The sequence below is a fragment of the Penicillium cataractarum genome (assembly GCF_028827025.1).
Source record: "Penicillium cataractarum strain IBT 29864 chromosome Unknown utg000005l, whole genome shotgun sequence".
Taxonomy (NCBI): domain Eukaryota; kingdom Fungi; phylum Ascomycota; class Eurotiomycetes; order Eurotiales; family Aspergillaceae; genus Penicillium; species Penicillium cataractarum.
In genome coordinates this window covers 185,252-211,270 of record NW_026622741.1, presented here as the reverse complement: position 1 = coordinate 211,270, position 26,019 = coordinate 185,252, and the positions used below count along the sequence as shown (strand labels likewise).

The 26,019-nt window shown below is 49.8% G+C and overlaps 9 protein-coding genes across 9 annotated transcripts; 5 read left to right on the top strand and 4 right to left on the bottom strand.

Annotated features, from left to right (window-relative positions):
- Window positions 1-518: 518 nt before the first annotated feature.
- Window positions 519-2,655, bottom strand: N7496_005847 (arginine--tRNA ligase; the record flags this gene model as incomplete). The annotated part of the gene is made up of 4 exons (XM_056698776.1): window positions 519-525; window positions 584-997; window positions 1,055-2,349; window positions 2,431-2,655. 4 exons carry the CDS (start codon window positions 2,653-2,655, stop codon window positions 519-521), a joined length of 1,941 nt encoding a protein of 646 aa, XP_056554189.1.
- A 726-nt stretch (window positions 2,656-3,381) lies between these two features.
- Window positions 3,382-4,469, top strand: N7496_005846 (phosphatidylinositol phosphate kinase family protein; the record flags this gene model as incomplete). Its single annotated transcript, XM_056698775.1, has 2 exons — window positions 3,382-3,654; window positions 3,717-4,469. The coding sequence occupies 2 exons, from the start codon at window positions 3,382-3,384 to the stop codon at window positions 4,467-4,469; spliced, it is 1,026 nt and encodes a 341-aa protein (XP_056554188.1).
- Window positions 4,470-7,036: 2,567 nt separating this feature from the next.
- N7496_005845 (uncharacterized protein) lies at window positions 7,037-7,693 on the bottom strand (the record flags this gene model as incomplete). Its single annotated transcript, XM_056698774.1, has 1 exon — window positions 7,037-7,693. The coding sequence occupies one exon, from the start codon at window positions 7,691-7,693 to the stop codon at window positions 7,037-7,039; it is 657 nt and encodes a 218-aa protein (XP_056554187.1).
- Window positions 7,694-11,294: 3,601 nt separating this feature from the next.
- On the top strand, window positions 11,295-12,638 carry N7496_005844 (uncharacterized protein; the record flags this gene model as incomplete). Its single annotated transcript, XM_056698773.1, has 4 exons — window positions 11,295-11,465; window positions 11,518-11,719; window positions 11,800-12,156; window positions 12,217-12,638. 4 exons carry the CDS (start codon window positions 11,295-11,297, stop codon window positions 12,636-12,638), a joined length of 1,152 nt encoding a protein of 383 aa, XP_056554186.1.
- Window positions 12,639-15,906: 3,268 nt separating this feature from the next.
- mirD (putative MFS siderophore iron transporter) lies at window positions 15,907-17,867 on the top strand (the record flags this gene model as incomplete). The annotated part of the gene is made up of 5 exons (XM_056698772.1): window positions 15,907-16,079; window positions 16,134-16,261; window positions 16,326-16,468; window positions 16,529-16,871; window positions 16,936-17,867. The coding sequence occupies 5 exons, from the start codon at window positions 15,907-15,909 to the stop codon at window positions 17,865-17,867; spliced, it is 1,719 nt and encodes a 572-aa protein (XP_056554185.1).
- A 780-nt stretch (window positions 17,868-18,647) lies between these two features.
- N7496_005842 (uncharacterized protein) lies at window positions 18,648-18,983 on the top strand (the record flags this gene model as incomplete). Its single annotated transcript, XM_056698771.1, has 1 exon — window positions 18,648-18,983. One exon carries the CDS (start codon window positions 18,648-18,650, stop codon window positions 18,981-18,983), a length of 336 nt encoding a protein of 111 aa, XP_056554184.1.
- Window positions 18,984-19,505: 522 nt separating this feature from the next.
- N7496_005841 (cytochrome b5 reductase family protein) lies at window positions 19,506-20,676 on the bottom strand (the record flags this gene model as incomplete). Its single annotated transcript, XM_056698770.1, has 4 exons — window positions 19,506-19,655; window positions 19,713-20,332; window positions 20,446-20,585; window positions 20,672-20,676. 4 exons carry the CDS (start codon window positions 20,674-20,676, stop codon window positions 19,506-19,508), a joined length of 915 nt encoding a protein of 304 aa, XP_056554183.1.
- Window positions 20,677-20,976: 300 nt separating this feature from the next.
- N7496_005840 (GIG1 family protein) lies at window positions 20,977-21,793 on the top strand (the record flags this gene model as incomplete). Its single annotated transcript, XM_056698769.1, has 2 exons — window positions 20,977-21,085; window positions 21,192-21,793. The coding sequence occupies 2 exons, from the start codon at window positions 20,977-20,979 to the stop codon at window positions 21,791-21,793; spliced, it is 711 nt and encodes a 236-aa protein (XP_056554182.1).
- A 298-nt stretch (window positions 21,794-22,091) lies between these two features.
- On the bottom strand, window positions 22,092-25,929 carry N7496_005839 (chromosome segregation protein SMC; the record flags this gene model as incomplete). Its single annotated transcript, XM_056698768.1, has 5 exons — window positions 22,092-22,384; window positions 22,448-24,345; window positions 24,400-25,610; window positions 25,663-25,822; window positions 25,892-25,929. The coding sequence occupies 5 exons, from the start codon at window positions 25,927-25,929 to the stop codon at window positions 22,092-22,094; spliced, it is 3,600 nt and encodes a 1,199-aa protein (XP_056554181.1).
- Window positions 25,930-26,019: the final 90 nt, after the last annotated feature.

The window sequence follows — 26,019 nt, the reverse complement described above, 5'->3', positions numbered from 1 at the left end:
ATATACCCGACTTGGACATCCGTGGCTTGGTTCCCAGAGATTCGTGTTCTAGACGTTTGTGATTTCGCTTAGCTTTGAGCTTGTAGGGCTGCCCGAAGGTTTCTTTTTTTCCCCCTTTCCTCAATGACTCGTTCATTAAAGCCCGGTCGCCGTAGTCGTCGGGAGATGTTGTCCCCGCTGACTGCAGACACGCTGTGGCTGTACTGCCCTTGTCACCACTACGCAAATTAACTATTTCGTCCCCGCGATTGGAAAAGGAAGCGCTGAAGCTTTCTTATCTTCCTAGGGTCGCATAAGAAGAAATTTAGACCGACGCTACGCGATTCATAACAGGAGATCGGCACATCGTTCGATCTGGAGATCCATGGCTCCCTAGTTCGATCTTGTGCACCAAATGAACGTCATAATCATATTTTATTGGTCCCACTTTTAACGCCAGTGCGTCTAGCGGAGAAGTATGAGATATCGTCAGGCTATAGGGAATTTTCAAATGTGGAGAGAAGAATGGCGGCGAGAGTTTACATCCTAGAAGGTTAAATATTAGCTCATTGGTACGCCAAAATGTCCGGATTCGATGACTGACCGCTCCACGGGGTTGAGACCTAGAACCCGCATACCGTTGTTCAGGACCTGTCGGGCAGCAGCGTAGAGAGCCATACGAGCCTTCTTCAGCTCGGGCTCGCTGCCAATGACCTTGAGGACATCGTAGCTGGAGCTCAGCATGTGCGTCATGCGGAACAGGTAGCTCAGCACGGTAACGGGCTCCAGGGTCTTGGAGGTGTTGATAAGAACGTCGGGCCACGAGGCAAGGAGACGGACAAGGTCGACTGCGTGGCGCTCGGTAAGGAGGGAGAAGTCGGCGCTGTTCAGCTCGTCGATGTTGAGCTCTGACTTGCGGGCCATGGAGCAGAGACGAGCGTGGGCGTATTGCAGGTAGGGACCGGTGTCACCCTCGAACGAGGTCATAGCGTCAAGGTTGAAGTCGTAACCATTGACACTGGGGAAAGTTAGCATTCAATTGCATGAGGACAGCTTGAGTTGGCTGAAAACTTACCGCTTGCCAGTCATATCCTGGACCATGACGGAGGTGATACCTAGAGTGTCGGCAGTCTCCTCGGGGTTCTCAACCTGTGAGTACTTGGTCTCGTTCTTCTTCATAACCTCGTGCATCTTGTCACCGACATCCCGCAGAATGTCATCCAAGAACTTGACAGTACCCTTACGGGTGCTCATACCGTGGACCATACCGAAGTTGATGTGCTGGCAGCGGCTGGCCAGATCCTTGTTACCCATCAGCTCGGTGACCTTGAAGAGCTGGGCCAAGTGGAGATCCTGTTGGGCAGCCACAACGTAGATCATCTTATCGAAGTGGTACTTCTCGTCACGCTCCAAGATGGCACCAATGTCACGGGTCAGGTACAGAGGGGTGCCGTCCTTGCGCACAATGATAGCCTTGCCCAGCTTCTTAGCACCGTGCTTGGTGAAGTCGGCAATAATAGCACCCTCGGACTCCTCGGTGACACCAGCCTTCTCCATAGCCTTGAAAGCAGTGGCCATGCTCTCGGCCTTGACCTGGGATTCGCCAGAATAGACGTCAAAGTCAATGTTCAGGCGGGCGTAGGTCTGCTTGTATTTGGCAATACTGAGATCACGGAAGCGGGCCCAGAGAGCAAGGGCATCCGGGTCACCATCTTCCATAGACTTGAAGTACCGACGGGCCTTCTCGTCCTCGCTGGCATCCACGAGCTTGGCGAGCTCAGCCTCCTCCGAGGAGAAATCCTCGCCCTTCTCCTTCTTAGTCTTGATCTGCTCCTTCAGCTCCTTGATGGGGCCCTCCTGGTCACCGACAATGCGGTTAACCTTGACGTACACATCGAACAAGTGGTTGATAGGGTCCTTTGTGAGAGCCTCCTCGTTTCCGAAATACTTGAAGCCGTTGGCCAACAGACCGTACTGCTTGCCCCAATCACCGAGGTAGTTCATCTTGGTGACATCCCATCCCATAACAGTGTAAAGGTTGGCAAGGAAACCACCGATAATCGTTGACCGTAGATGTCCGGCGTGGAAGGGCTTGGCGATGTTGGGTGAGGAGAACTCGATGATAATCTTCTTTTGGCCCTTGGAAGGGTCGGAGGGATCCTTAAGGCCCATGTTGCCATTGGTACCAAAGGCGGCCTTCTCGGTGAGCACACGGCCCAGAACGGTGTTGGACAGAGGGCCGGCCTTGCAGAAGAACTGCAGGTGAGGGCCGAAGGCAGTAGGAGGGTGGATGAGGTCGGACTCGGGGAATTTGGAGGCCAGCTCCGCGGCGAGCTCGTCGGGCTTCTTCTTGATACGGAGGGCGGCGACCTATATGCGCGGGCAATGTGAGTGGTACAGTTCACTTATACTAGCAATGGCTAGAGATCAGTCTGCGATTGAAGAGCATACCGGCAGGGACAGGTCACCCTTGTCCAAAGTGTTGGTCCATGCAAGGCGAGAGAAGATCAACTCGGGGTCGATACCAGCGGCCTTACCCAATTCCTCCGCAATGTGCTCACGGTAGATGTCCATCGGGTTCAGCGACGGGAAGCATCCTGCGAACTTGGAGGTCTTGGTGGTGGACTGCAGGGTCAAGGCCTGGACGGAGGCCGTCAGGGAATCGGCGGAGGCCATGGTTGCGGTGTGGGATAAGGAGCGCGACGGGATGAGGGGAAAGCGAATGCGAATACTGGGCCGAGAAAAAAAGACGCCTGTGAATCGAAGGGCCCCGCTTAGCAGAATCCGACCCATAAGGAGGGGAACTTTCTCGGGGTCACTTTTTTTCGCGGTGACTCAGGGCGGCCAGCTATCAGGCGGTACGTCACGTGGGTTTGTATAGATCGGGTATCGAGATGCCCCACTTATTGCTTCTTTGTTAGTGGGGTTGATTGTATATCCGGTTGTATGGGATATATGTGGTGGAATTAGATTTAGATTATCATGTTCCTGTCTATAGATTGACCAAGAGGTAGTACACTCGTATGAAAGGAGGTGTTAGCATCACCTGCATATAAATCTGTAGAGCTTCGTTCATTAAAACACGTGACCATAGTAACGAATCTGGGATATATATTTACACACAACTCTCAGGCATGTCAATACCTATTGCTTAGTTATACGAAGGCTGTCAAGCAATGTCCTAGACTCCCTCCTCTAAAATCAGCTTTGATAGGTACCTACTTGACAGTTGCACGCACCGCCCACCAATCACGGTACATATTTAGTATCTGACGTCACTACTTCCATGCCGAGCATCGCAGTGCGAAAAGCAAGCTTAATGTAAGGTGCACGCCAAATAATAAAAGAAACTTGACCTAGGTAGCTCCTAACTCATGTTTTCATTCATTCAATCCTCACATCATGGGAAAAAGCCGTCGCCAGTCATCGCTGACCAAGTCTATCCAGGCTGGGTTGTTACGCGACCCAGACCGTTTCAAGAAGACGGCCTGGGGACATTTTATTGCATTTTTCACACTTCACCGAATCAAATTAATTCGATTTGAGGAAGAGCTGTTTGCTACACTTCGTCGGGAAACCTGGCAGTTTAACGAAAATGAATACCATGCCAGCTTTCGCACGACAAGTGGCCAGCCACCGCTGAAATCGATGGGCGATCTGGGGTATTCGGGCTCAGTAAGTTGGTTCCAGGGAACGGATTCAAGGTATATCATATCACCTCTAACACATTATCATAGACATTCTTCGGTACTCTTGATGGTCACTATGTCATCAAAAGCCTTCCACGCCACTTCGAATACACTTTCTTCCAGAGCGATCTGCTCGAGCCATACAACGACTATATGCGCGAACACCCAGATTCTGTTCTTGTTTGGATAACAGACTACCTTATTTCTCCATATTTGACCCTTGGCACGATATTCGGCTGTACTCCTGCGCACCATATCATCATGGAGAACATCCTCTGCGGTCAATCGGACGATCCTGCCGGCGATCGCTGGGAAACTTACGACCTCAAGCCAATCGACTACTTCTATCCAGAGCGCGACTTGTTGCCCGCACCACTTGTTAGTGATGCGACGTTGGACAAGCTAGCAGACACTTTCAATGACAAGCTACATCTGTGGAGGAAGGACTACGAAAACTTCATACAGGCTATGAAGGAGGATACAAAGTTTTTGGAAGATGCAAATGCAGTCGATTACTCCCTCTTCCTAGTGCGAATGCCAGCTAGCTCAAGTCCAGAGGTACTCGGAAGAAAAAGCCCCTGGCGAGCAGGTCTGCCCTCGGCAGACGGTAAGTGGAAATATCGGGCTGTGATACTCGATTTCTTTTGGGCTCGACATAAGCTTCATGCGCAGGCGTTGTCCGGAGTGGTGCAGACGTTCAACGTGGTAGGTCGGAAGGGGCATATGTCGATTACGACCACAGCACCAGATTATCGGCAGAAGTTCTTGGCGATGGTAGCAGAGATGATTAAAGTCCATTGATGGCATGGATATCCATTGCGTGTACACTAGCAGTAACGGAGTTCAAGAAATGCACGAATGCGCTTGATGTGTGCGTGTCTTCCTTGCCAAACGTAGCTCGTACCAACTTTTTTCCCGCTCAATTCCTCTCCGTCAAGTATATCTGATATTGCGAATAGGCTGCAACATCGCTTATCGACCTCTCTTCCTCGGCTGGTATTCCACCACTGTCGGGCTTCTTCCACTTCATACTGCGAAAGTAATCATTGGGCTTTCTACAGTCATTCACACATAGGCGGAACATAATTGTGGGACGGAAGGTAGGCATATCGCGCAGAATTCCTTGGACCCAAGGGTGGTCCAAGTTGGGGGAATATCGATCACTGTCAATGACTTGCCCGTAAGTTAACCCCTCGAGCATGTATGTGAAGGAAGACGACATGTCGAGTGGCTGTCCATTCTCATCATGACGAGGTCCAATCCAAACATCTTCCAGACGATTATCCCACGAGGTCTTGCTTTCACGGCTTTTTGACCATATGACCATCCAGTGTCGCCATATCCAAGTAATTTTAACCCCTCGCTCCCAGCCGTCTATTTCGGAATGAAACTTCGCCATGTCTTCGAGAAGAGTGAAAAATTCTGCGCTTCTGGATCTCAGGTGTTCGAATGGTGTTTGAAGAGCTGAAGGCGCTGGGTATCTTTTGGATCGACCAATTGAATGAGCTCTTCACCTGTTAGCCCCCAGAGGGGAGAGTTGAATGCCTGCTCTGCGGTCAAATGCACTGGAACTACTGTCATGAAGGCTAGCCAGTCCTTCCATCGTTAGATTTCAGGAAGAATAGTTTTGTCCAATTTATCGGCATAACCTGGGCCAGCAAAATAATGGGGCCAATGAAGCCTCCGCGCATTGATCAAGGCGCCTTGGGTACCAGGAACATGCGATAGGAAATATGACATGTCTTCTGCATGGTCTTCCTCCCCACTACCGAAAGCCCAAGCGTCCCAAGTCGTTGTCCAGTAACAAGTGACGATACTATGGGTTGGGTCAAACCACAGTGATTTGTTATGAAAGAATTCGCACGGAAATTCCGTGTCACTGTCATCTGGGTTGAAATATCCGGTTTCGAAAGCAACAGCTCGAGACTCGCGTAATGATTGGAGGCTTGGAGTTTTGACGCGTTGTCCACTCTAACTGGCAATCAGTGTCGATACCATAACATGTCTTCGATGTGACGTGGGGCTCATGGAGCTCCGCAACCCTCATCGGAATGCACTCCTTCCAGATCATGAGCCGTAGCTCTGTGGGAAGACGAGGAAACAAGGTAAAGGAGGTCATGGCGCTTCGGTAGGCTTTGAGGCGGCACGGAGGTCGAGGCAATTAAAAGGGTTGATGATGACTGTGGCGAGACAGGTACGGTGGCCAAGCTCGAGATGTAAGAGTAAGGAAGGAGATAAGAGTGGTAGACAGGGGAAAAAGGTGTGACAGGAGATTTCCGGGGGTCAGTTGCTCGACGGTAGCCTTCTGCTCCCAGGGCCAACAAGACATAATATACGCAAAGTGAGAGAAAATACTCATGTTCAAGGCAAACAATGAGCACGATGAGAGATTTACCAGAATTAATTACTATGTAGATATCGAAGAAGCACCCCTCTTTATTCAGAGAAAGTAAACAAACAACAAAAAGCTAGGCAAAGTATCAACCATAGGACACCGCACACTATCATGTACTAAAGCCCAAAATGCTAATCACTATACGAGTTCCATCCATAATATAGTCAGAAGCGTTTTAAAATGTTCCAAAAAACTATCAAAGCTTATTGGGATGCATAGTGCGAGATCTACCGATAGTTCAGTGACCATGATACGTGTCTCTATGTTTTGTTTGTCTCCCTTCCATTAGCACGTAGAAAGTCCTATATAAGATGTTCAGGCTGGAAATTTTCATTTTTGAAGATTGCCATTCAGATCTCTAGTCAATATATTTGACTAGTGCAACTGTTAGAATGAGCGATCTTGTCCATGTAATCTTCCTGGGAGCTTCCAAAAAAGAGAGCCGCATTGACTGGGTTGTTCCTAGTATTGTTACAATCTGTGACAGCAATATCATTCAAGGAAAAGCTGTTCAAGTACCTATAGTATCTCCAATGTGGTGCAATCAACTTTCAGACTTAAATCACTTGGATCTTGTTACTCGCTTTTATATTTTCTGGAATGCAAGCTTGCCTGGCTTTGAGCAATCTCTATCAATTCTTTGGTAGCAGCCCCAACCCAGCATTATTCTAATCACGGATCCCATCACCCGTAGCTGCAGCAGGACCACCCATATGCTTGGAGCCCATGAAAGAACAAGCTTTTGCAAGATGTAAATGCTGTCATAAATTCGGGTCGTCCCTATAGAGTGTATATTCACATCATATTGTCCATGTCTCATAAATTGTACTCATAATGCTGTGCGGACATCATGGTCAGACATACAACTCAGATAATGTAGAAGGTAGTTACATTCAATTGCAATTTGCTTCGGACTTTGTCCAAAACCATGAGTGCCTGAAGCCCCGAGTCGCACATATAACTCAGAATGAATTTACGAAACCCACTCATAACTCAGCACAGGGACCTCAAACACAGGCGCTGTGCAAGTGGCATTGAAATCGGCATCATGGGTACAGGTAAGTTCAAAGTCCACACTCCCAGAGTACGTGATGGAGCTCCCATTGTCGCATTTGAGAGCATGGCCATCGCCCAGAGTATAGTCCATGTGGCCCGTGGACGAATCGGAATCCGAAGAACCATAGAAAGCAACGATCCTCCCCAGACCTCGATCAGCATATCCACAGTTGCTCTCGCCATGAGCAATATCGTGAATCCGATAGCCGATATACTGGTCGTGACAAGTCAAGCCATCCGCGAACTGGATGTCGAGAGTTTGGGGTGGGCCGTAGCCCCATGGCTGGTAGTTGGGCATGCCAGTCCAGCAGACATTCACCATGCTACCATTGCATGTTGCCGGGTTCGGTTCGCACCAGTTTGATCCGCAAAGGCAGCCCTTGGCGTTGATGTCGTCTTGGTTATGGATACAGTCTAGACTGTGGGAGCCGTTAAACCAGTGGAAGTAGTCGACGGTCCAGGTAGGAATTGGACATCCTTCTGGCGGTGTGATGGACCGGCGACGGATTGCGGTCGAGACGGCTGAGGAGGACAAGGCCAGTAGACCTGTCAAGAGACTAGTGATCGAGACCATTTTTGAGGAAAGGGAATTTGGAATTGAGGAGGACAGCCTGTGTTGAATTTGTTAATCCGATGGTCGATCTTTCGAGTCCCTTTTATACCCATTTGTGGACAGTAAGCGGATGCAGTATCCAAGAGTAGGGCCACAATTCAAGCGAGACGCGACATGTCCGATTCGTGTTGTCTGTGATGTCCATGCAGATGAGGGCGCTAAAAGTTAGTCGCGGGATGAAGCCGCAACACATAACCAATTGATCCTGGAGATCGGAAGAGGGGCCCGAGACATACAGATACCATGCTCTGTTTGATGCTGGCTATTGGACTCCACAGTCTGCAGGGCCATTGCCCCTCGAAGTTCCTGAATTGTGAGATCAGCCCACTTGAGATCGGGGCAGACTCTTCGATCGAGGGTCTAGATCTGACACGGATGGGCCCCACTTTATCCATTTACAATACCCAGAACTGCACTGGTCTTCAATTGAATTTGAGTTGCAGAGGCAAGTCCTGAATATTTTGAATTGGAAAAAACGTGGTGAGGCCGCTCATAGTGGCAGACTTTGCTCACATAGCCGTGTCAGTGTTTCCTTGGCCTCTGCATAAACTGCAGTAGCGCGCCTTGCAGGTAAGACATGTGGCCACGGGCTGGTTACAGCCAAGCACTGTCAGAATGAATTTATAGCGGTAAAAGTGCCGATGGTACCTGGCAATGGCTGAATGATTTTTGCTGGCCAGCGCTAATGAGTCAGGCGTCCTTAGGTTGAAAGCTATTAGTCGGATATTTTCCCGAAGAATCCGCCACAATATATAGTGACAACACCCAAGGTTACTTTCACCGATTGAAGGTACCTAGCAACCTAGATGAAGCCGGTACCTGGCTAAAAGTCGAATTTCTAAATCATACCAGGTCAGGCATAGATCAGCTTTGAAACTTATTTCTGTCTCCAACGTCCAGGATAGTCGGTGACCCCAGTCCTTGTCGTCGGCCACCATATACCATGTAACGACATGCAAAAAAGGCAGCATGTATCTGATAAGACATAATTAGAAAATAAACACGACTATGGTAATTTGAGGAATAGCAAACGTTGTTTTGAATCACAATTGCTTTGTCATAAAAGAAGCAATTTAAGGAGACACCACGTGCAGTCGGCTTTGTTTTTACGCGTACTCTGTAACCACGTGGGATCCTCGTGTTTCTTAGAGTTATACATAAGCTTGACTGGAGGGTCAGTTACGTCTGTCCTTGACGTTCGACGAGACATGCTAATACACATGTGGTTCTTCCATCCTAGGCTGTCTGGTTGGGGGAACATCCGCACCTCGAAGCGTTCTGCTGTGATATGACGGAGGCGCAACCACCCCACTATGAGCCGTTGCTGCCGCCAACTCAAAGACCTCTTCCAAGGGTGAATTCAGCAACTCTCTCGAACGATGAGAATAAGTAAACGTTTCAACTGGGGAGCTGTATGGATAATGAAAAGGGGCGGACTCTTATCATGTCCCCGAATGTGTAAACTTCATGAACCATGGTTTCGGCCGTCATTGTGGGTTCTTCCCGTCTCTTAGGTCTGGCTCGGGAATTGACGAGCCGCCCCTCTATTTATCCGGCTGGACGAAATTAAGACAATGCCTAGAGACTCTCTGGGATGACGATGGTCGAAGGAAATACGCCAGCAGGTAGGGTTCATTGACAATTGTAGTCAGGCTATGATAGGCAAGTAGACCACCCCCAAGGAAATATATCAATCCGTTGCCACACAGGATTGATAGTCAAATATTACGGAGTAGGACAGTCGTATTTAATTTCTTTCCAAAACTCCCTTGGTGCGAAGTTGATAGAAGACCAATGGAAGACTATTATTTGACGCCGCATGGGGACAAAATTGAACAGAGCCTCCAAATTATTGACCTTTGAACCTAAACCAAACCTTGGTTCGGGTGGCTAGGCATGGTATTAAAGAGGCAACGTGAGTCGATCATGAACGTAAACCACAGCGCTAGTGATTATTATTAGAGAATGTGGGGTGCCATTGTTCCAAGAAGCAGCGTCAAGCTTTGGAAGCAATGCTAGTTAGCGCCACTGGTCTCCTGGATGCTGGAAGGCATGTACGAAGGATCGACCAGGAATCGGCAAAGTTGCTTACCGGAGCCCGGACGGGCGTCAACACCCGGTTAAGAATCCACCGTGGCCGCTATAGGCAGGATATGAGGAGGTAGAGAGAGGGACGGCGTTGATTGAATGGCACCATATTCCCTCTGTCCTCGTATTTAGTGGTCCGAATTGAGCGCGAGATGCTTGGCTGCGATGCAGACCTCTCGCAAAAACTGTGATGGCTGGATACAATCAGATAGAGGATTCAGACCCCGCCGGTAAACTTATCAGTGGAGAGGGTGGGGACGAAATGCGGTGGCTATATGTATGGAAAAGTTGAGAAGATGGCGAAGCAATGAATCCGCGAACAGGACTGACTCGCGTGCAAATGATGATGGCAGGGAAATTGGTGGACGATCATTTCCTCTCGCGCGCCCTAAAAGTGGGGAGAATGGAGACGCCCCAAGAAGACGCGGCTTGCACAAAGCCGCGCCATTGCCGGGTAAGGGATCAATTGGCGTAGATGGGCAACCGATTCTCAATCAATAGTGGGTTCACTAGTCTTGACTGGGTCATCGTAGCTTCTTCACGGTGTTACTCTTACCTTCGAAAGGTGAGTTTGCGGAAAGTATGACTATTGAAGTGTTTTCCCAAGGCATTCCCAGATGGTCAGGAATTGACCGGCGCAACGAATCGGAAAGTCGCGCTGGGATGCAGGAGACACGCGACCGGAGAATCCCTTTGTGATTCTGGTTCTTGTGATAGGCTAAAGCCTAAGCGAACTGGTTGCTGCGAGCTGCACGACGTACGATTCAGGGGGCATGCCTCTTACTGATGCATTGACCCCACAGAACCGTGGGACAAGGTTGGCCAGTCGGAGCTGGTTGGGGAATGTATACGAGGCTTCGATGGTTTCCGGAACTAGGATGTGCATGGATCCCTGTTTGTTGGTGAGTTCTCTGACTAGGTTGTTGTTATTGGCCGCTGCCAGTAGATCGCGATGGAACTGATGGCCCGTGGGAGTTCAGGTTCAGGGGGGGTTCGGCATGGCTGCGAATGCAATAATAGCAGAACGACCAGCCGTCACAATTGTCGCAGTCGTCACAGTAGTAATTCTGTGGCGATTGTTCGGAGTCTCGCCCCAACCATCGACAAACGTCAATGGACATCGTCATCTCGTAGTGGGGGAAATTGGGTCTGGCCAAAGAGAACCAATCGAGTCAACAACACCAACCGAGGGTTCGATAGTCGAAGTGCGTTACTCCACAAGAGATCGACGAAACTTGCACCAACCAAGTCTTTTAGTCCTGCTCGCACGTCCCTCTTATCCCATGGAATTTGCAATTTGATCGTGCGAGGGTCACCTCCGCTTTCTCAGCCTCGATGGTGATGAAGTGGGAGTATAAATCCGCCAGACCACCCCCGGGATTCTGATAAGCCGATTCCCTCCCGTTCCAAAGAAATGGGTACCGTTGCTTTTGGGTTTCCCTTGTCACTCCTTTGAATCTATACATCTTACAACATGTCGCTTGAAGAAAAGTTTCCGGCATATGGTGGTCGTGGGCCGGGCGATTTGCGCCTCGGCATTTCCTTGGCTATCATTGCCACCGTCTTCATGGCTATGCGTGTTTATGTGCGGTTGTTTATGAACAAATTTGGCACTACCGCCCTGATGTGGTCACTCGCTGCTTGGGTATGATCGTATCTATGTGTCTGAACTGGACTAGCTTGCTAACATTGTGTAGTTGCTTACTGCTATTACTCAAGTCTTTGGAATCCTTTCCGTCCTCCATGGTCTCGGAAACCATATCACACTCATTATCAAAGTCGGCGAACTACACAACTTCCTTCTTTTTACCTGGGTTACCGTCTTCTTCTTCAATCTTGCCATTCCAACCGGTAAAGTGGCTGTCGCGGCATTCCTGATTGAAATGAATGGACAAAGCAGTGAGTTCTACGGATGCCCTAGTTCCAGTTTGATCACTGTGATGAGGATCATGGAGGATACTAACCATCCCTCACACTAGACCCGAAAATCAGAAAGAGCTTGATCGCCGTCGCCGTCCTAAACATCGTTCTCAACATACCCCAAGTCTTGATGGTATGGTTCCAATGCACCCCGGTCACCGCGCTCTGGGATCCTCTGCAACAGGATAAATGTGACCACCGCAAGAGCGTATATTATACATACTTCGTCGGTGCCATCGCCGCCCTTTCGGATATCTATCTCGCCATTGTCCCTATTCATATGCTCCTGCCTCTAAAGATTGATCGAAAGCTCAAGTGGGGTCTGAGTTTCCTCATGGGCTGCGGTGTCTTTGCGGGTGTAGCTGCTATCCTTCGTACATGGGCTGCCAAATTCATTCTGAGTGAAGACTCTTCTTGTATGTTGCCCCGAAAGTTGTGCTGTACCTGCCGGATTAAACTAACCTATCCTTATATAGACGGCGTTGGCATTCTGTTCTGCTGGGGTGAAGTTGAGGAGTGGCTTGTCCTAATCACCATGTCCATCCCACCAGTCTGGCCTCTCTTCAGACCCTTCACCAATCGCTTCATCAAGTCGACTATCACGGGAAGCAAGCGAAAGAGCTACATGTACAACTACAAGGCGCCATATAGCACGACAGCGGTCGGTGATCAATCACCGGGATTCCCACCTCCCATGTCGCCAGGATTCCCTCCCCCTATGGTCACCACTACCATATCTATCTCTTCAGCGAAGGATGGCGCTACTACTATTGTGCCATCGGAAACGGGTTCGCGACTATCAGATGAGCGGATACCACACAGCATTCTACACGACAAGAGTTCGTCTACAACTTGGGTCGAGTTGTCCCCAGTGAAAGACCCACGGCGCTCACCTTGAACGTTTATTTTGGAAGTTGAGATAATATTGCATTCTTTTTCTTCTACCCGCGTGATAATATACACGCCCTCTATCACCTATATTCATGATTGATGCCTCAATACCATTTTGCTTCTTGCTTTGCGATGACTCTCGTGATCCGGATGAACCATTTAATTACATTTCATGTTATATTGCTTCTACATTTCCTACACACAGCTCTAAGTCATTCAAATTGCTCTCCAAGCTTGAAGTTTGTGAGGATAATTTTAATCAAAGCCGAGGCTGAGTTTCGATCTTGAAGTCTATCTTGAAGCGGATATCCCGTTTTCTGCGCCTAATTCTTAGTTTCTAGCAATTTATACGGTTGTCTGCTCATCCCTCACGCTCTTCAATGAAGATTGTGGCTCAAACCTCTTGAAATTTATCATCTAAGTTTTTGATCCTTGAATGAGATAACAAGTCGCGACCATGCTACCTCGACGTTATTTGGGAGATCAACATGCGAGATAAAGCCCCGCCCTCGCGGTCCATACCCATTTTCATCGTCTCTTATTCTCGGTATCTCTCCCAAGATCAACTCAATAAAGCGCTCAAGGCTCCACGGCTCGCATGAAAGTCTCATAGGCATCCATTCTAGAGTATGGGTATGAGATAGTTGGACCTTTGGAACAAAGACTGGAAAGCTCAATAATGACACGGTGGAAGGCATGTCGTCATAAACCTTCTGAAATGAGGCCTTTGTCCTCAACATCATCGTCGGGTCTTGGCTGATCATTAATGTACTTGGGGCTGAGAACCCGGCTTGATCAAGTACACGACGGCTCAAAGAAGCGTTTTGTCCACAATTGGTGGATTGGTCTTCAATTAGAATTTGACATCCTTGTGATGTGATCAATGATTGATCAAAGAATCTATCCAAGATTCTTTCCAGGACACGTGCCTCCGGGAGACCCTCAATCTCATGGGCAAGCCCCGAGTAGCGAGGATGTTGTGCGACAGCGCTGTAGAGAAGGTTGGTGGAGTGACCGATGCCACCACAGAGTACCAAGCATTTTGCAAGAGTGGGTCTCTCTTGGAGTGCTTTAAAGATGACATCTGCACTGTGTAGGACCTGTGATGCGCAAATAACGATACAGTCCACGGAAGACATAGATGACAGGTCTTGGATTTCCGGGTCGCTTAGATATTCAGCTAGTGTGTTGATATCTGCGATAGTGTCTGAACTCAAAGGTGACATGATGTTTCATAATATGGGAGAACTCAATTCTCAAGACGTGGTTGCACAGAGTAATTCATGAAGGAATAGATAACAGAGGCACAAGTTTTGATACGGGCTGATGCGTCGACACGGTCTGGGTCATGTGATATCCTGTACTACTCTGGATTTGGAAATGGACCCTCTCGTGTTTCAGTCTTGGGCGCAGTTGCGATGGACTCTATTCTGCGACAAGAATTCGTGAGTTATTGGCCATTCCAGTGTGCAGTATGGGCTTTTGCCTTCCGATAGTCAGCCTCCTATTTGATCTAGGCATACTGTATGTAACTAGGGTCCCTGTGGGCGATACATTTTTGCTTTAGCTTGGATGGAGAAAAGTCTCCATTGGTCAGAAACATTTATGAAGTGGGCAATTTCTCCGACCAGCAGGAGTGGGAATTACTTCATTGCCCCTCCATCATTATTATGATCAACTTGCTTGACCAAACTCCCATACATTTCGCAGCTTGGACAAGCAGCTCAATCCATTTCACTCCTTCAGTCATAAGGGTCGCCCGGTCGCTGTCATCAAAGTTTGCGACTTTGCGTTTTCCGATAGGGACGTTCTTTACCCTACTTTCCAGGCATGTACAATACATAACGTCGAAGGGCCCTTATTATTCGGACTTAGCTCCACCAGGGTCCAGGGTTTTAAGAGGCAGCCCGTTGCTAGTTTGGATTGTGGATTTCACTATGCCCGGTCGCGCGATAAATTACTACCGCTTATATTTGGGAGAACACTTCAATTGAACCTTTTTCTCACGAGAAAACTCCTCCTGCGGCGTTTATTATATTTGGTCATGAGATCCCAATCCAAGAGAACCAAGCGGCCAATCTGAGTTTGCCAAGCTCGCTTAACATGCCAAGGGGCGAGATTGATCTAATCAATCTTTTTTTCTTCCGGTCTCGGCTGGGAGCTTTGTCTTATCAATCTAGGACCACGAGGGTGGAGAGTTTTCTTGAGTTTTGATGGATACAACTAGGCAGCCACTGAGAGTTTACAAAGTCACCACACTTCCTGCTCTGTTGCGTCAGACTGGGAATTTTTAGGCGCGTAGGGCGTGTTTATGTTAGGCTTTTATTCAGGCTGTCGGAGCAGTCACTAGTTATAGCAAAGCTATAATGAAATCATGTTCCTCGATTTACAGTCCGTAATTTCCTAGCGCACTACCACGGTTCTTTCCCCATCCGCCCCATAAGGGTCTATACTTACCCTTTTCCTATGCGCCAGAGGTATAATCTGAACAACCCTTCCTCCAAGTCTGCCATGCTTTATGATCTTTTTCTCTGTCATGCCATGGGTATCAATCTTATCTCGGCCCGCCTCTCGCTTGGACATTCGGCTTTCACGCAAATTTTCCTTGTCGCCAAGAATGCCGAGACTGACTAACACGACGGCCTCTGGGCAAAACCAGGACATGCGCACGTTCCCAAGCCCAATCAACCCAATTAATCGGAAATCTTCGGGTGGAGAGCATGTAACTCCTCCCAGTGCTACACCCGTGGGGCACGGGGGGCGGAATCAGCACTCTAGCAAAAACGTAACGCTGTGAAGCTTGCTGTGGGTATGCAGGTGAGACATCGACGGTTTCTTTGCATGCAAGGCATTTTTGGCATTGCTGGATTCCTCTACGATCAGCACATCAAGCTTCTTACGATCCTGGGCCGTGCTTGTCCCTATAGCAGATTTCAATGCAAATAAGTCATGGTCGATACATGTACCTGGCGTAGCTTTCCGATCATCGGCCGACATCGACGGAGCGTCCTGGGTATGCCAAGAAGTGCGCGCATACCCAGTCTCCATCAGAAAGTGTATTCGAAATCTGAGTGGCCACTGCTCCAAAGCAATGGCAAGAGGGAAATTTTTATCAGATTTGAAAGTGGAGACACCACGCGACGACGGTGGTCAAGGGCCCGTGTTCTGGGATTTAAAAGTAAGTCATATTCCCGGAAGATTTGGGTCTCTGGGATAGTTGCTCATTTTTCAAGCTTAGGCACTTTTGAGAGCTCTTTTCGGTCACCCCTGTCAACATGACCACGGATAAGGACGCCGCTACCATGGGGGTTAATGAGGAACCATTGCCTCCGAATCCTGATTCTCCTCGGGTGGAGGGCGAGGATGAAGATCAGCAGGATGGTGTTCGAGTCGCAGAGGCAGTCACTTCTTCTTGGTCCAGGAAGTCTTTGATGATTGTATATGCCTCGTAAGCCATTCAATCCAATTCATATTGTGACATTCTCACTGACTGATCCTGCAGGATGTGGTTGCTATACTTTGTCAACGCTCTGAACAGCAGCTTGACTGCCAATCTTTCGGCCTATATCACCAGTGATTTCTCGGAGCACTCGCTGCTCACGGTGATCAGTATTGTGACCAGTGTAATGGGTATGGAATCATGAAACCTCATAACGCTGAAATTTTTCTCAGTTGGATACTAACAACTCGACAGGCGCTGCTTGTGTGATGCCAATCGCAAAGGTGCTGAACTTGTGGGACCGAACGCTGGGAATCTGTATCATGGTCTTGGTCGCAATCATGGGTCTCATTATGATGGCCTGCTGCAACAACATCGCAACTTACTGTGCTGCGCAGGTAGGTATCCACCAAGCCCATAATATGCCTCCCAACATCGCTAATGTTGTGTCTTTTTAGGCTTTCTACACGGTCGGATTCACCGGTACAATCTTCTCCATCGATGTTATTACCTCGGATACCTCCTCCCTCCGAGATCGTGGTTTGGCGTACGCTTTCACCTCGTCGCCTTATATGATCACCGCTTTTGCTGGATCCCCCTTGTCCAACCAGTTCCACGAGACCAACTGGCGGTGGGCGTATGGTACCATCTGTATTATCCTTCCGATCGTTGCGCTGCCGTTGGTCGTTACGTGGGAGTTGGCGAAGCGGAAGGCTGACAGGGAAGGTCGGCTGCAATACAAGCCCCGTAGCACCCGGACATGGGTGCAGAGTGTTTGGTTCTACATTATTGAATTCGATAGTGAGTACCCTTGTTTCGTCAGGCTTTGCAAAGCTCGCTCTAACATGATTGATCAACTTCGCAGTCATCGGTATTTTCCTCATGGTCGGCGGTTTGATCCTATTCCTTACTTCCTTCAACATTGCTGGCAACACCGAGGGAGAATGGGAATCACCCAAGATCATCGCAATGATGGTAGTCGGTTTCTGCGTGCTCGTCGCCTTCGTCGCTTACGAGCGCTGGGGTGCCCCAAAGCCATTCATCCCGTTCTCGCTCCTTTGCGATCGTACCGTTATCGGCGCGTGCCTTTTGGATATCACATACCAGGTCTCTTACTACTGCTGGGCAAGCTACTTCACATCCTTCCTCCAGGTGGTCTTCAACACCAGCCTTACTCAAGCCGGTTACATCGCTGCTATCTTCGATTTCATGGACCCTATCTGGCTCCTCGGTTGTGGATACCTGATCCGAGTCACTGGTCGGTTTAAGTGGCTTCTCATGTTTGCCGTGCCACTCTACCTCCTGGCTAGTGGACTGATGATTTACTTCCGCTCCCCGGGTCACAGTGTTGGATACATGTGCATGTGCCAGATCTTCCTGGCCGTCGGCGGTGGTACTATGATCTTGATCGAACAAGTTGCCGTCCTTGCCGCTGCTAAGCACGAAGACTACGCTGCTATGTTGGCCCTGCTGAGTGTCTTCGGTAACGTCGGCGGTGCCGTCGGCAGCAGTGTGTCTGGTGCTATCTGGACCAACACGCTTCCCAAGAAATTGCAGGAGCTGCTTCCTGCGGAGACTGTGGATCAGTGGGCTGAGATCTATGAGTCGTTGGATGTGCAGCTTAGCTATCCCGTTGGATCGCCTACTCGTATTGCCATTCAGAATGCGTATGCGTTCAGCCAGCGGAACATGATGATTGCTGGAACTGCTGTTATGGGTTTGTCTATTGGCTGGGTGCTGATGATGCGGAACATCAAGGTGAAGGATAATAAGGACGTTTCGAAGGTTCTGTTCTAATGGGGACGGGATGAGTGATGATAATAATTGGGTTCGAGTGTGTGTTAGGATATAATAGGACTTTAACTCTGTAGCAAGACAAAATGTAGTGACCAAGTCACAAAAGTCAAGACGGGCGAACGGCTCGAAGCTCAGAATTCTTTATCTGACGACCTTTAGACAAAGAAACCATCAATCACTTTGTCAGCTCTACCGACACTGCTTCGTCACCTCTCGAATCGGTCTTTCCGTGGCACTGATCGATAATGCAATCTATTAATAGCTTTCAAGTATATCCAATCAGTAGCTAAGTACCTTCCTTTGTCTTCGACGATCAATGAAAGTGCGCATTACCTATTCTAGCTCAGCAGTAGCTGCTTTGAAGCTAGTAATCGAGCTCTCCTACTACTGTACTTTCAACAGAGCTTACCCTAACAAAGCTCTTGTTAGTTGAGATTGTAATGCAAAGATGGGTTTCAACAAAGAAGCCATTGTTTGTGGTACATAGAGAGCTCGAGGAGCTTTGACAAAATCAGACAATGAGGTGTTGACAATGAGGTGTTCATCGGACTCATGCAATGAAAAACTCGGAATCGGTCGAAATAGAAGTATATAAACCCCCATCACCCTTTACCTTTCTCAATCATAATTTCCAAATCTCTGGATTTCGAACTACCCTTCTCATCTATCAAAATTAAAGCTTCCAGCTTCCAGCATATCATAACCTGCTATAAGGTTCGAACCAACACCTATATCAAACTGGCGCATTCACAAACATTCAAAGGTATCACGAGCTCCAAGATGGAGAATTCCCTCACCAACCAACCTCACGAGCTCATTCCTCGGCAACACGAGTTCCCATCATACCAGTGGGAGAGCGATTGGGAGGATTTCGAGCTACACTGGTCGCTCTACGATGATCTAGAAGGAGATGAAGAACCCGAAGAGGAGGACGACTTCTATACTGACGGTGACTCCTGTTCTGATATTGATCTGTGCGACGAAGCTGATGGTTCTTACAGTGTCGGTGATGAGTGGATGCAAGATTGTGTCGAGTTTGTACATTTTGGGAGGGGGATGGTGTTTGATGGGGAGGGGTGGGTTTGGGAGGAGGATGTGGATTTGTGGTCTAAATGAGTAGGTGATTCTTTTACAGCTGTTGTTGATTTGTTGTTGATTTGAGATGGGTGTATGTGTTGTATCTATTGTGCTAGCAGACTTTGAGCTGAACTTGAATAGAAAGTCGTCTTATTCCACATATTCCCTTGGCCTAGTCGCCAGTAGAATATTTCAAAGCCGATCGCCATACAGAGGCAAGTGGATATGCAGTTTGTTAGGTGAGATGAAAGCCAGCAGCAGGAACAATTCTATTGTAGACAACTCCATAACGCTAGAAGCATCAGACGACAAGTTCATTCGAGATATATAGCATAGAAAACCGGAACAAAAAACAACGTCGCTCATTCGCACATTTCAGAATCATCTCGACGCCCAACCGCCAGTCCCTGTAGGGTCTATAGACAAGTCTAGCTTCGTTCCTCCCTATACACTAACACTGTCACCATGACTGGTGCATGTCATGCTCTGAGATAAGCCCACAGAGCTCCAAAAGACGCTGCAAGAAGAAACTTTTTGACACAAGGACTCCCTGGTATACGCTTAGAAGCAGAAGACCTGGTCCTCGAGCTTGCTGACGGGGCGGGCCTTGGTGTAGCCAAGGGACTCGCTGGCCTTCTTCATGGCGCTGATCATGGGAGGGGGACCGCAGAGGAGGACCTTGACATCGGCGGCGGGGGCGGGGAGGCGCTCCTAAATTGACATGTTAGCGATGAGAGTAGCAGTTTAAGGTTGCCATTGGGTACATACCTTCATCATGTCGGGGGTGACAAAGCCGACACCACCAGTCCAGCCCTCCGGAGGGGTGTTCAGAACGTAGTGGACGTTGAAGCCCTCGTCCTCCTTGGCCAGCTTGTCCAGCTTCTCCTTGAGCAGAATATCCTCAGCCGTGACATTGGCAAAGATCAGGTCAACCTTGGTGGTGTCGTTACCGCCGTTGCGGGGGCGGTTGCGGATGATAGCTTCAATGACCTGCAGCATGGGGGTGATACCGGTACCACCAGCGATCATACCAATGTGGCGGCACATGTTGGGAGTGTAGACCATGGCACCCTTGGGGCCACGGACCTTCATGGTATCGCCAACCTTCAGCTCGGTCAGGTACTTGGAGATGTTACCCTGGGCATAGGCCTTGACCAGGAGGTCGAAGTAACCGGCCTCATTGTCGGAGGAGATGGGGGTGTACGAGCGGACGACTTCCTTGCCGCCAATGGTGGCAGCCAGAGAGATGTGCTGACCGATGGGCAGACCGAGGATATCAGTAGGACGGGGCAGGGCGAAGCGGTAGATGGCGACGTTGTGGGAGATCTCGGTCTTCTCCTTGAGGACAAAGTGCTGGAACTCGGTAGGGATCAAGACCTTGCGCGGCTCTGCAATGGACGTAACACGAGAATGATTAGCGTTTAAACTTTTGGACATGGCGGAAACAGGCACGCGGTCGGCCGTAAGTTCAGCTTCGGGGGGAAAATGTGGTGCGACATACTGCTACCACCAGCGAAGAAGGCGACACTGCTGATGACACCGGCAAGGGCGACGGCATAGGCGAGATACTCGGGCTTGACGGCGTAGACACCTGCGACCAGAAGGGCCGAGGGAATGAGAGCCGCGCCAACGTTGACAGCGCTAAAGGGAGCTCGGAGTAAGCCATTGACCAGTAATAAGTGGGAATAAACGGATAGTCTAGAAAACAGATCAATTGTGCGACTTACCTCATGATGGCAGGAAAGGGAAGTATAGGGGGCGAAGGAGTGGGAGAAGGGGAGGTGGAAGAAGAGAAAGAGAAGATCAGAAGTAGAAAGAGAGAGGGGAGATCGACATGTGGGAGAGTTCCGCCCGACGGAAGTTCGCACCTTTTTTGGCTTTGAGGGTCTGTTTTTTCCCCGCCGATCGTTTTTTGTTGACAGAATTACTTGTCAAAGTATACAGAACACACTATCGGACTACACCCTACTTTCACTGTACATATCCTTTCTACTCTGATCAGACTATACACCCCCTGGAAGATCATTCCGCCATGTCGCATCCTCCAGCGTTCAACTTGACCCCGTTGGACCACCAGCTATTGGCCATGACCGACGAGGAATTCGTCGCCCACAGTTGGGATGATCTCCGCGATATCATCGGTAAGTACAAAGTAAACTATTTTCGAGATGATTCCACCATTCCTTTCCCCTCATCGAAACATTCTCCTCATCTTCCCCCTCACTAAGCTAACCTAAACCCACCCAGCGCGGAATGATCTCGGCGCCCTCAAGCGCAAACCTTCCGATTTACGCCGATACCTCGCCTGGTCAGCCGAAACCAAGGCCCAATATGGCTCGATGATGAACTATATCTGTCAAGAGCGGCTTCGCTGGACTTCCCCGGGGCATCCAGCACCGGCAAATGGCGCCCCCAACGGAACCACGCAGCCACCCAACGGCGCTGTATCCGCGGCTATTCAAAGTGGGCCCATCCCCTTCACAAACCCGCGCCCATTTGCCGATCCCGAGGACTACAAGATCTTGCGCAATGACTGGCCGTACGGGCTGGACCCCGGCATTCATCATCTCGTTGTCTGGCTGCGGACTCCGATCCCAGTGAAGTCCGAGGAGGGTCATTTGACGGATGAGTCGCGGGCGTTGATTGACGAGTTTGTGCAGAAGACTTTTGTGCGGCGATTGGCGGAGGATGCTGGGAAGAGGTTCTCGGACCCCGGGGCTCAGGTGCTGTGGTTTAAGAATTGGGTTGGCTTGCAGAGTGTGCGAGCTTTGGAGCATGTGCATATTCTTGTTAGGGATGTCCCTGAGGAAATTCTGGCGGAGTGGTCGGGTGAGAAGACCCAGTCATAGAAGAGAATAGCCTCGTAGACATTAGCATATAGACATGTATATATTTCGCATGAGCCCAGGGAGCAAGACTCTGAGCGTGACAATTCATCCCTCGATTGGATATGGATATTATCTCGATATCTATAGATTGTTTGCTGAAACGCGGATACACAATTTACATCAGAAGAGAAGATCGGAAGAAATGATAAATAAGTAATACTGTAGAGGAAATCCGGTATCACAAACGCCATTCCACCACCGCAGCAATGAAGAAAAGAAGAAATTTACATCGATCAAGCCTGGTTCCATACCTCCCCAATCACGCCTTCTGTCCCTCCACAAACTTCAACGCCTCCTCGCGCGATACCACGTCGATCGTACTGGCCTTTTGGCTGAAGCTCACGCCGTAGCACTTCTCTGCCACATGAAGCATCTCCGGTCGGAAGGTGGTGCAGATGAATTGTCCATTGGTCGAGTCCGAGATCGACTTGAGCATCTGCGCCACTGCCGTTCGGTACTGTGCATCCAGATTGGCGTCGATCTCATCGAATAGGTAGAAAGGTGCCGGGTCACATGCTTGGATGGCGAAGACCAGAGCGAGGGCACACAGACCTGCTTATCGTTAGAATGGGAACAAAGTACACAAAGATAAAGGTATCTGGGAGAAAGACTTACTCTTCTGGCCACCACTTAGCTGCTGAATGCGCTGCTGGTCGTCGTGTTTGCTATTGAAGCTGACACTGATGCCGACACCGACATAGTTCTCCACACTCTGTCGGGCCTCCTCGTCCTCCGAGTCAAGGTCATCCTCAGCACGAGCGGTGCGGTCAGTCTTGCGCTGAATCACCAAGCGGCCACGACCAGCGGGGACCAGCCTCTCAAAGACATTGGCAAACTCGCGGGACACCTGCTTGAAGGTTCGCTCAATCGCCTCATCCTTACGCTGGTCCAGAACTGAGATCAGGTCATCGATGGACTTCTGAGAGGCATCCAGCTCCTCACGGCGGGTGGTCAGCGTCTCGCGTTGCTTCGTAAAGCTGTTGTACTGCTCAAAGGCCTTCTTGTTGACATGAGAATATTTCTTCAATGCCTCATTGGTCTTGTGGAGCTTCTTGACAACGGCATTGGAGTCGGTGTTTTTATACTTGGTGAATGCCTCATCGGGAAGCACACCAAGATCGCGGATGTTGGCAGCACACTCTGCAGCCTGTTTGGTGAGAGCGGCCTTCTTCTGCATGCTCTTCTCCATACGTCTCTGATGTTTCTCGATAGACCGGGCTAGGTCTTCCATCTCTCGTCGGGTATCGGCATTGCGCTGTTGCAAATCGGCAACCTTGGTGGTAGCCTCCTCGATGGAGGAGTCCACTTCCTTCAGGCGACCATTGAGCTTCTCCAGGGCCTTGCTAAGACGCTTCTGTTCCCGCTGTGTCTCCTTCAGGTTGCCTTGGACTTCCTCCTCGGCCATATCCACATCTCGGTTTTGTAGTTGATCGAGACGAGGGTTCAGATTCTCACGCAGCTCAACTTCCAACACGGACTTGCGGGCCTCCAACTCGCTTCGCTGGCTCGACAGTTCCTGGTACTTTCTTCGAAGTTCCTGCACCGTTCCACTCAACGTCTCCAGGTGAGCCTCCTCGTCGTTCGTCAAGGCTTTCTGGAAGGGTGACGACATTTCACCCTGGAAAGCATTGACCTGATCATTGAGAGCCGCCAGGTTGGACTCAACATTGCGAAGTGCACGGCGCTTAGCGTCAAGGCTATCAGTCTTCTTCTGTAGGAGGTCACGCTTGCTCCGGAGCTCTTGTCGCAAAGGACCGCTGCTGTTCTGCACTTGGTGCTTTTGCTGCTCAAGCTTCTGGAGCTCACCGACTGCCTTTGTGATCAGCTGGTCGAGCTTCTCGAGCTCCTTGCGGATCTCAGTTCCACGGTTGCGCTTAGACTCGTATTCATCTCTCCACTTGCCCACGTTCTTCACAGCATCCAGTCGCGACTGGCGTGCATCATGATAACCACCAGTCAAAGCACCACGCTTGTCGGACCGATCACCCTCGGGAGTGATGGCATTGACACCGTGGCTTCGGGCGTACTGTGCAGCGACCTGCAAGTTGGGACAAATAATGGTCTTGCCAAATACATGCTGGAAAGCTCTTTCGTAAGCGGGGTCGAACTGAAGCTTGTCGAGCATGGGGATCGTGTCACTGGCGCGAGGCATGTTCAAAGGCTTAGACCGCAGACGGTTCAACGGCATGAATGTAACACGACCCGCTTTCTCCTTTTGCAAAAGCTCCAATACCTTGGTCGCAGTCTCGTCGTTATCGACGACGTAGTGGAACAAGCTTTGTCCAGCAGTCACCTCGACAGCGGTACGATACCTGTCGCTGACATCGAAGAGCTCGGCCAAGGTACCATAAACACCGTCGAGGTTATGTTGACGCTTGATTCGTCGGACAGCGGCCAGACCGCGGCTGGTATTGTTGTCCATCATCTGAGAAAGGCTACGCTCCGCACGGTCCATCTCTTGAGAAGCACTAGAAAGGACGGAATCGAGTTTGGCTTCTTCTCTCCAGAGTTCCCTAAGAAAGCATTAGCATTCCGACGATGGCTTGTCAAGGATAGCGCAAACATACTTTCTCTGATCCATTAGTCGGTCTCGCTCGTCCTTGGCGTTCTGAATTTCTTGATCCACAGAGTGCATCGTATCGCCACGGCCGTCAATCTGTTTCCGTAGGCGCTCAGTTTCCGGCTCGAGCAGGGCAATCTCCTTTTCGAGCTCCTGAATATCTTCTTGAGTCTGAGTGACAACGCCTTGCACATTGGCAATGGATCTGTGGGTCTCGCGAATCTCCATTTGCAGCCACTTGTCGCGCTCCGACTTATTCCTAAAGCGTGAGTTACGGCCTTGTTTAGCATACAAGCGCTGACGGGACGTCTCTGCTTCAGTCAAACGGGCCTTGACATCATCTTCCTCGTCCTTGGAGGCATTGAATTGAGGAAGGAGGTCTTCGAGTTCCTCTTCGCGCTCCTGAATGGCAGTCTGCACGGCGTTGAGATCGTTATCGTGTCGTGACTTCAGTGCCTGCGCAGCAGCCTGGTTGTCTGAAAGAGCCTTAGCACGAAGTTCGATTTGCGCCAATGACTTGGAAGCCTCCCGGCGCTCATCCTCCAGTTGAGCCTTGTCCACTTTCAAGAACTCAATTTGCTGGCGATACTCAGCAATCTCGGCATCGATCTGAGCCATGGCCTTCTCGCCCTCGACAAACTGGTCCCGATTGTTATCCGCATCCTCAACTCCATTCTGCCGTTGTTCCTCAAGATTCTCGAGAACATTCGCAATTTCGTGCTGCTCGCGGGAATAGATGGTATACTCGAGGCATCGGCGTTCCTTGTCTTTCTCTTGGTAGTTGCGCAATTCATCCTTCTCCTCTTCGAGTTCGGCCAAGCGCTCATTGATATAGTCTAGCAATTCGTCGATCTTTGCACGCTTGCTGTTCGTTTCCTGCATGATCTTGAGGGACTCCGCACGACGCGCTTCGTAAACCTGGGTACCGGCCACTTCCTTCAAGAGCACTAGACGCTCGGAATCTTTCATATTTGTCAAGGCTGTTACTCGGCCCTGAGGCACGATGTAGTAAGGATTCGATCGCGAGAAACCGGCGGACTCGAGGAGGTTCATGACGTCGTTCTTTGTCGCATTCTTGCGATCAAGGGTGTATTCATCCTTCTTGATACCAATTGTACGGCGGAGAACAAGCTCCGGCTTGCCGGTGGGGAATCGGTCGTCCGAGTTGTCGAAGATGATCTCAACGTAGGCCGACATCACGGCCGAGCCTGAACCTTCCTGCGCCGGGTTAATATAACAAAGAATGCGAACGCACGAGGGCAAAACGTACGTGCAAGAGAGCCTGCCGCTCCTCTCTGCCGAGGTGAGTGTAGGCATCGCTTAGGACGAACCGAATGGCCGCAAAGAAGTTACTTTTGCCAGAACCATTGCGACCGACAATGACATTGTGCTTGGGCGAAAAGGGCTCGATGACCGTTTGGTCCTTGTAGCTGTTGTCGCGAGAAGGTTGGTCATGGTCGCCGACACAAAGTGGGGGTGAAGGCCGATCTTTCACTTACCTCTTGAAGCCTTGGATGATAATCTGCTTCACATACATCTTGGGGAGACACGCGTGACGCGATGATCAAAGGGAACAGCGCATTACGCAGCCAGCGCTAAAGATGTAAAGTCGGGTCCCTGAGTATTG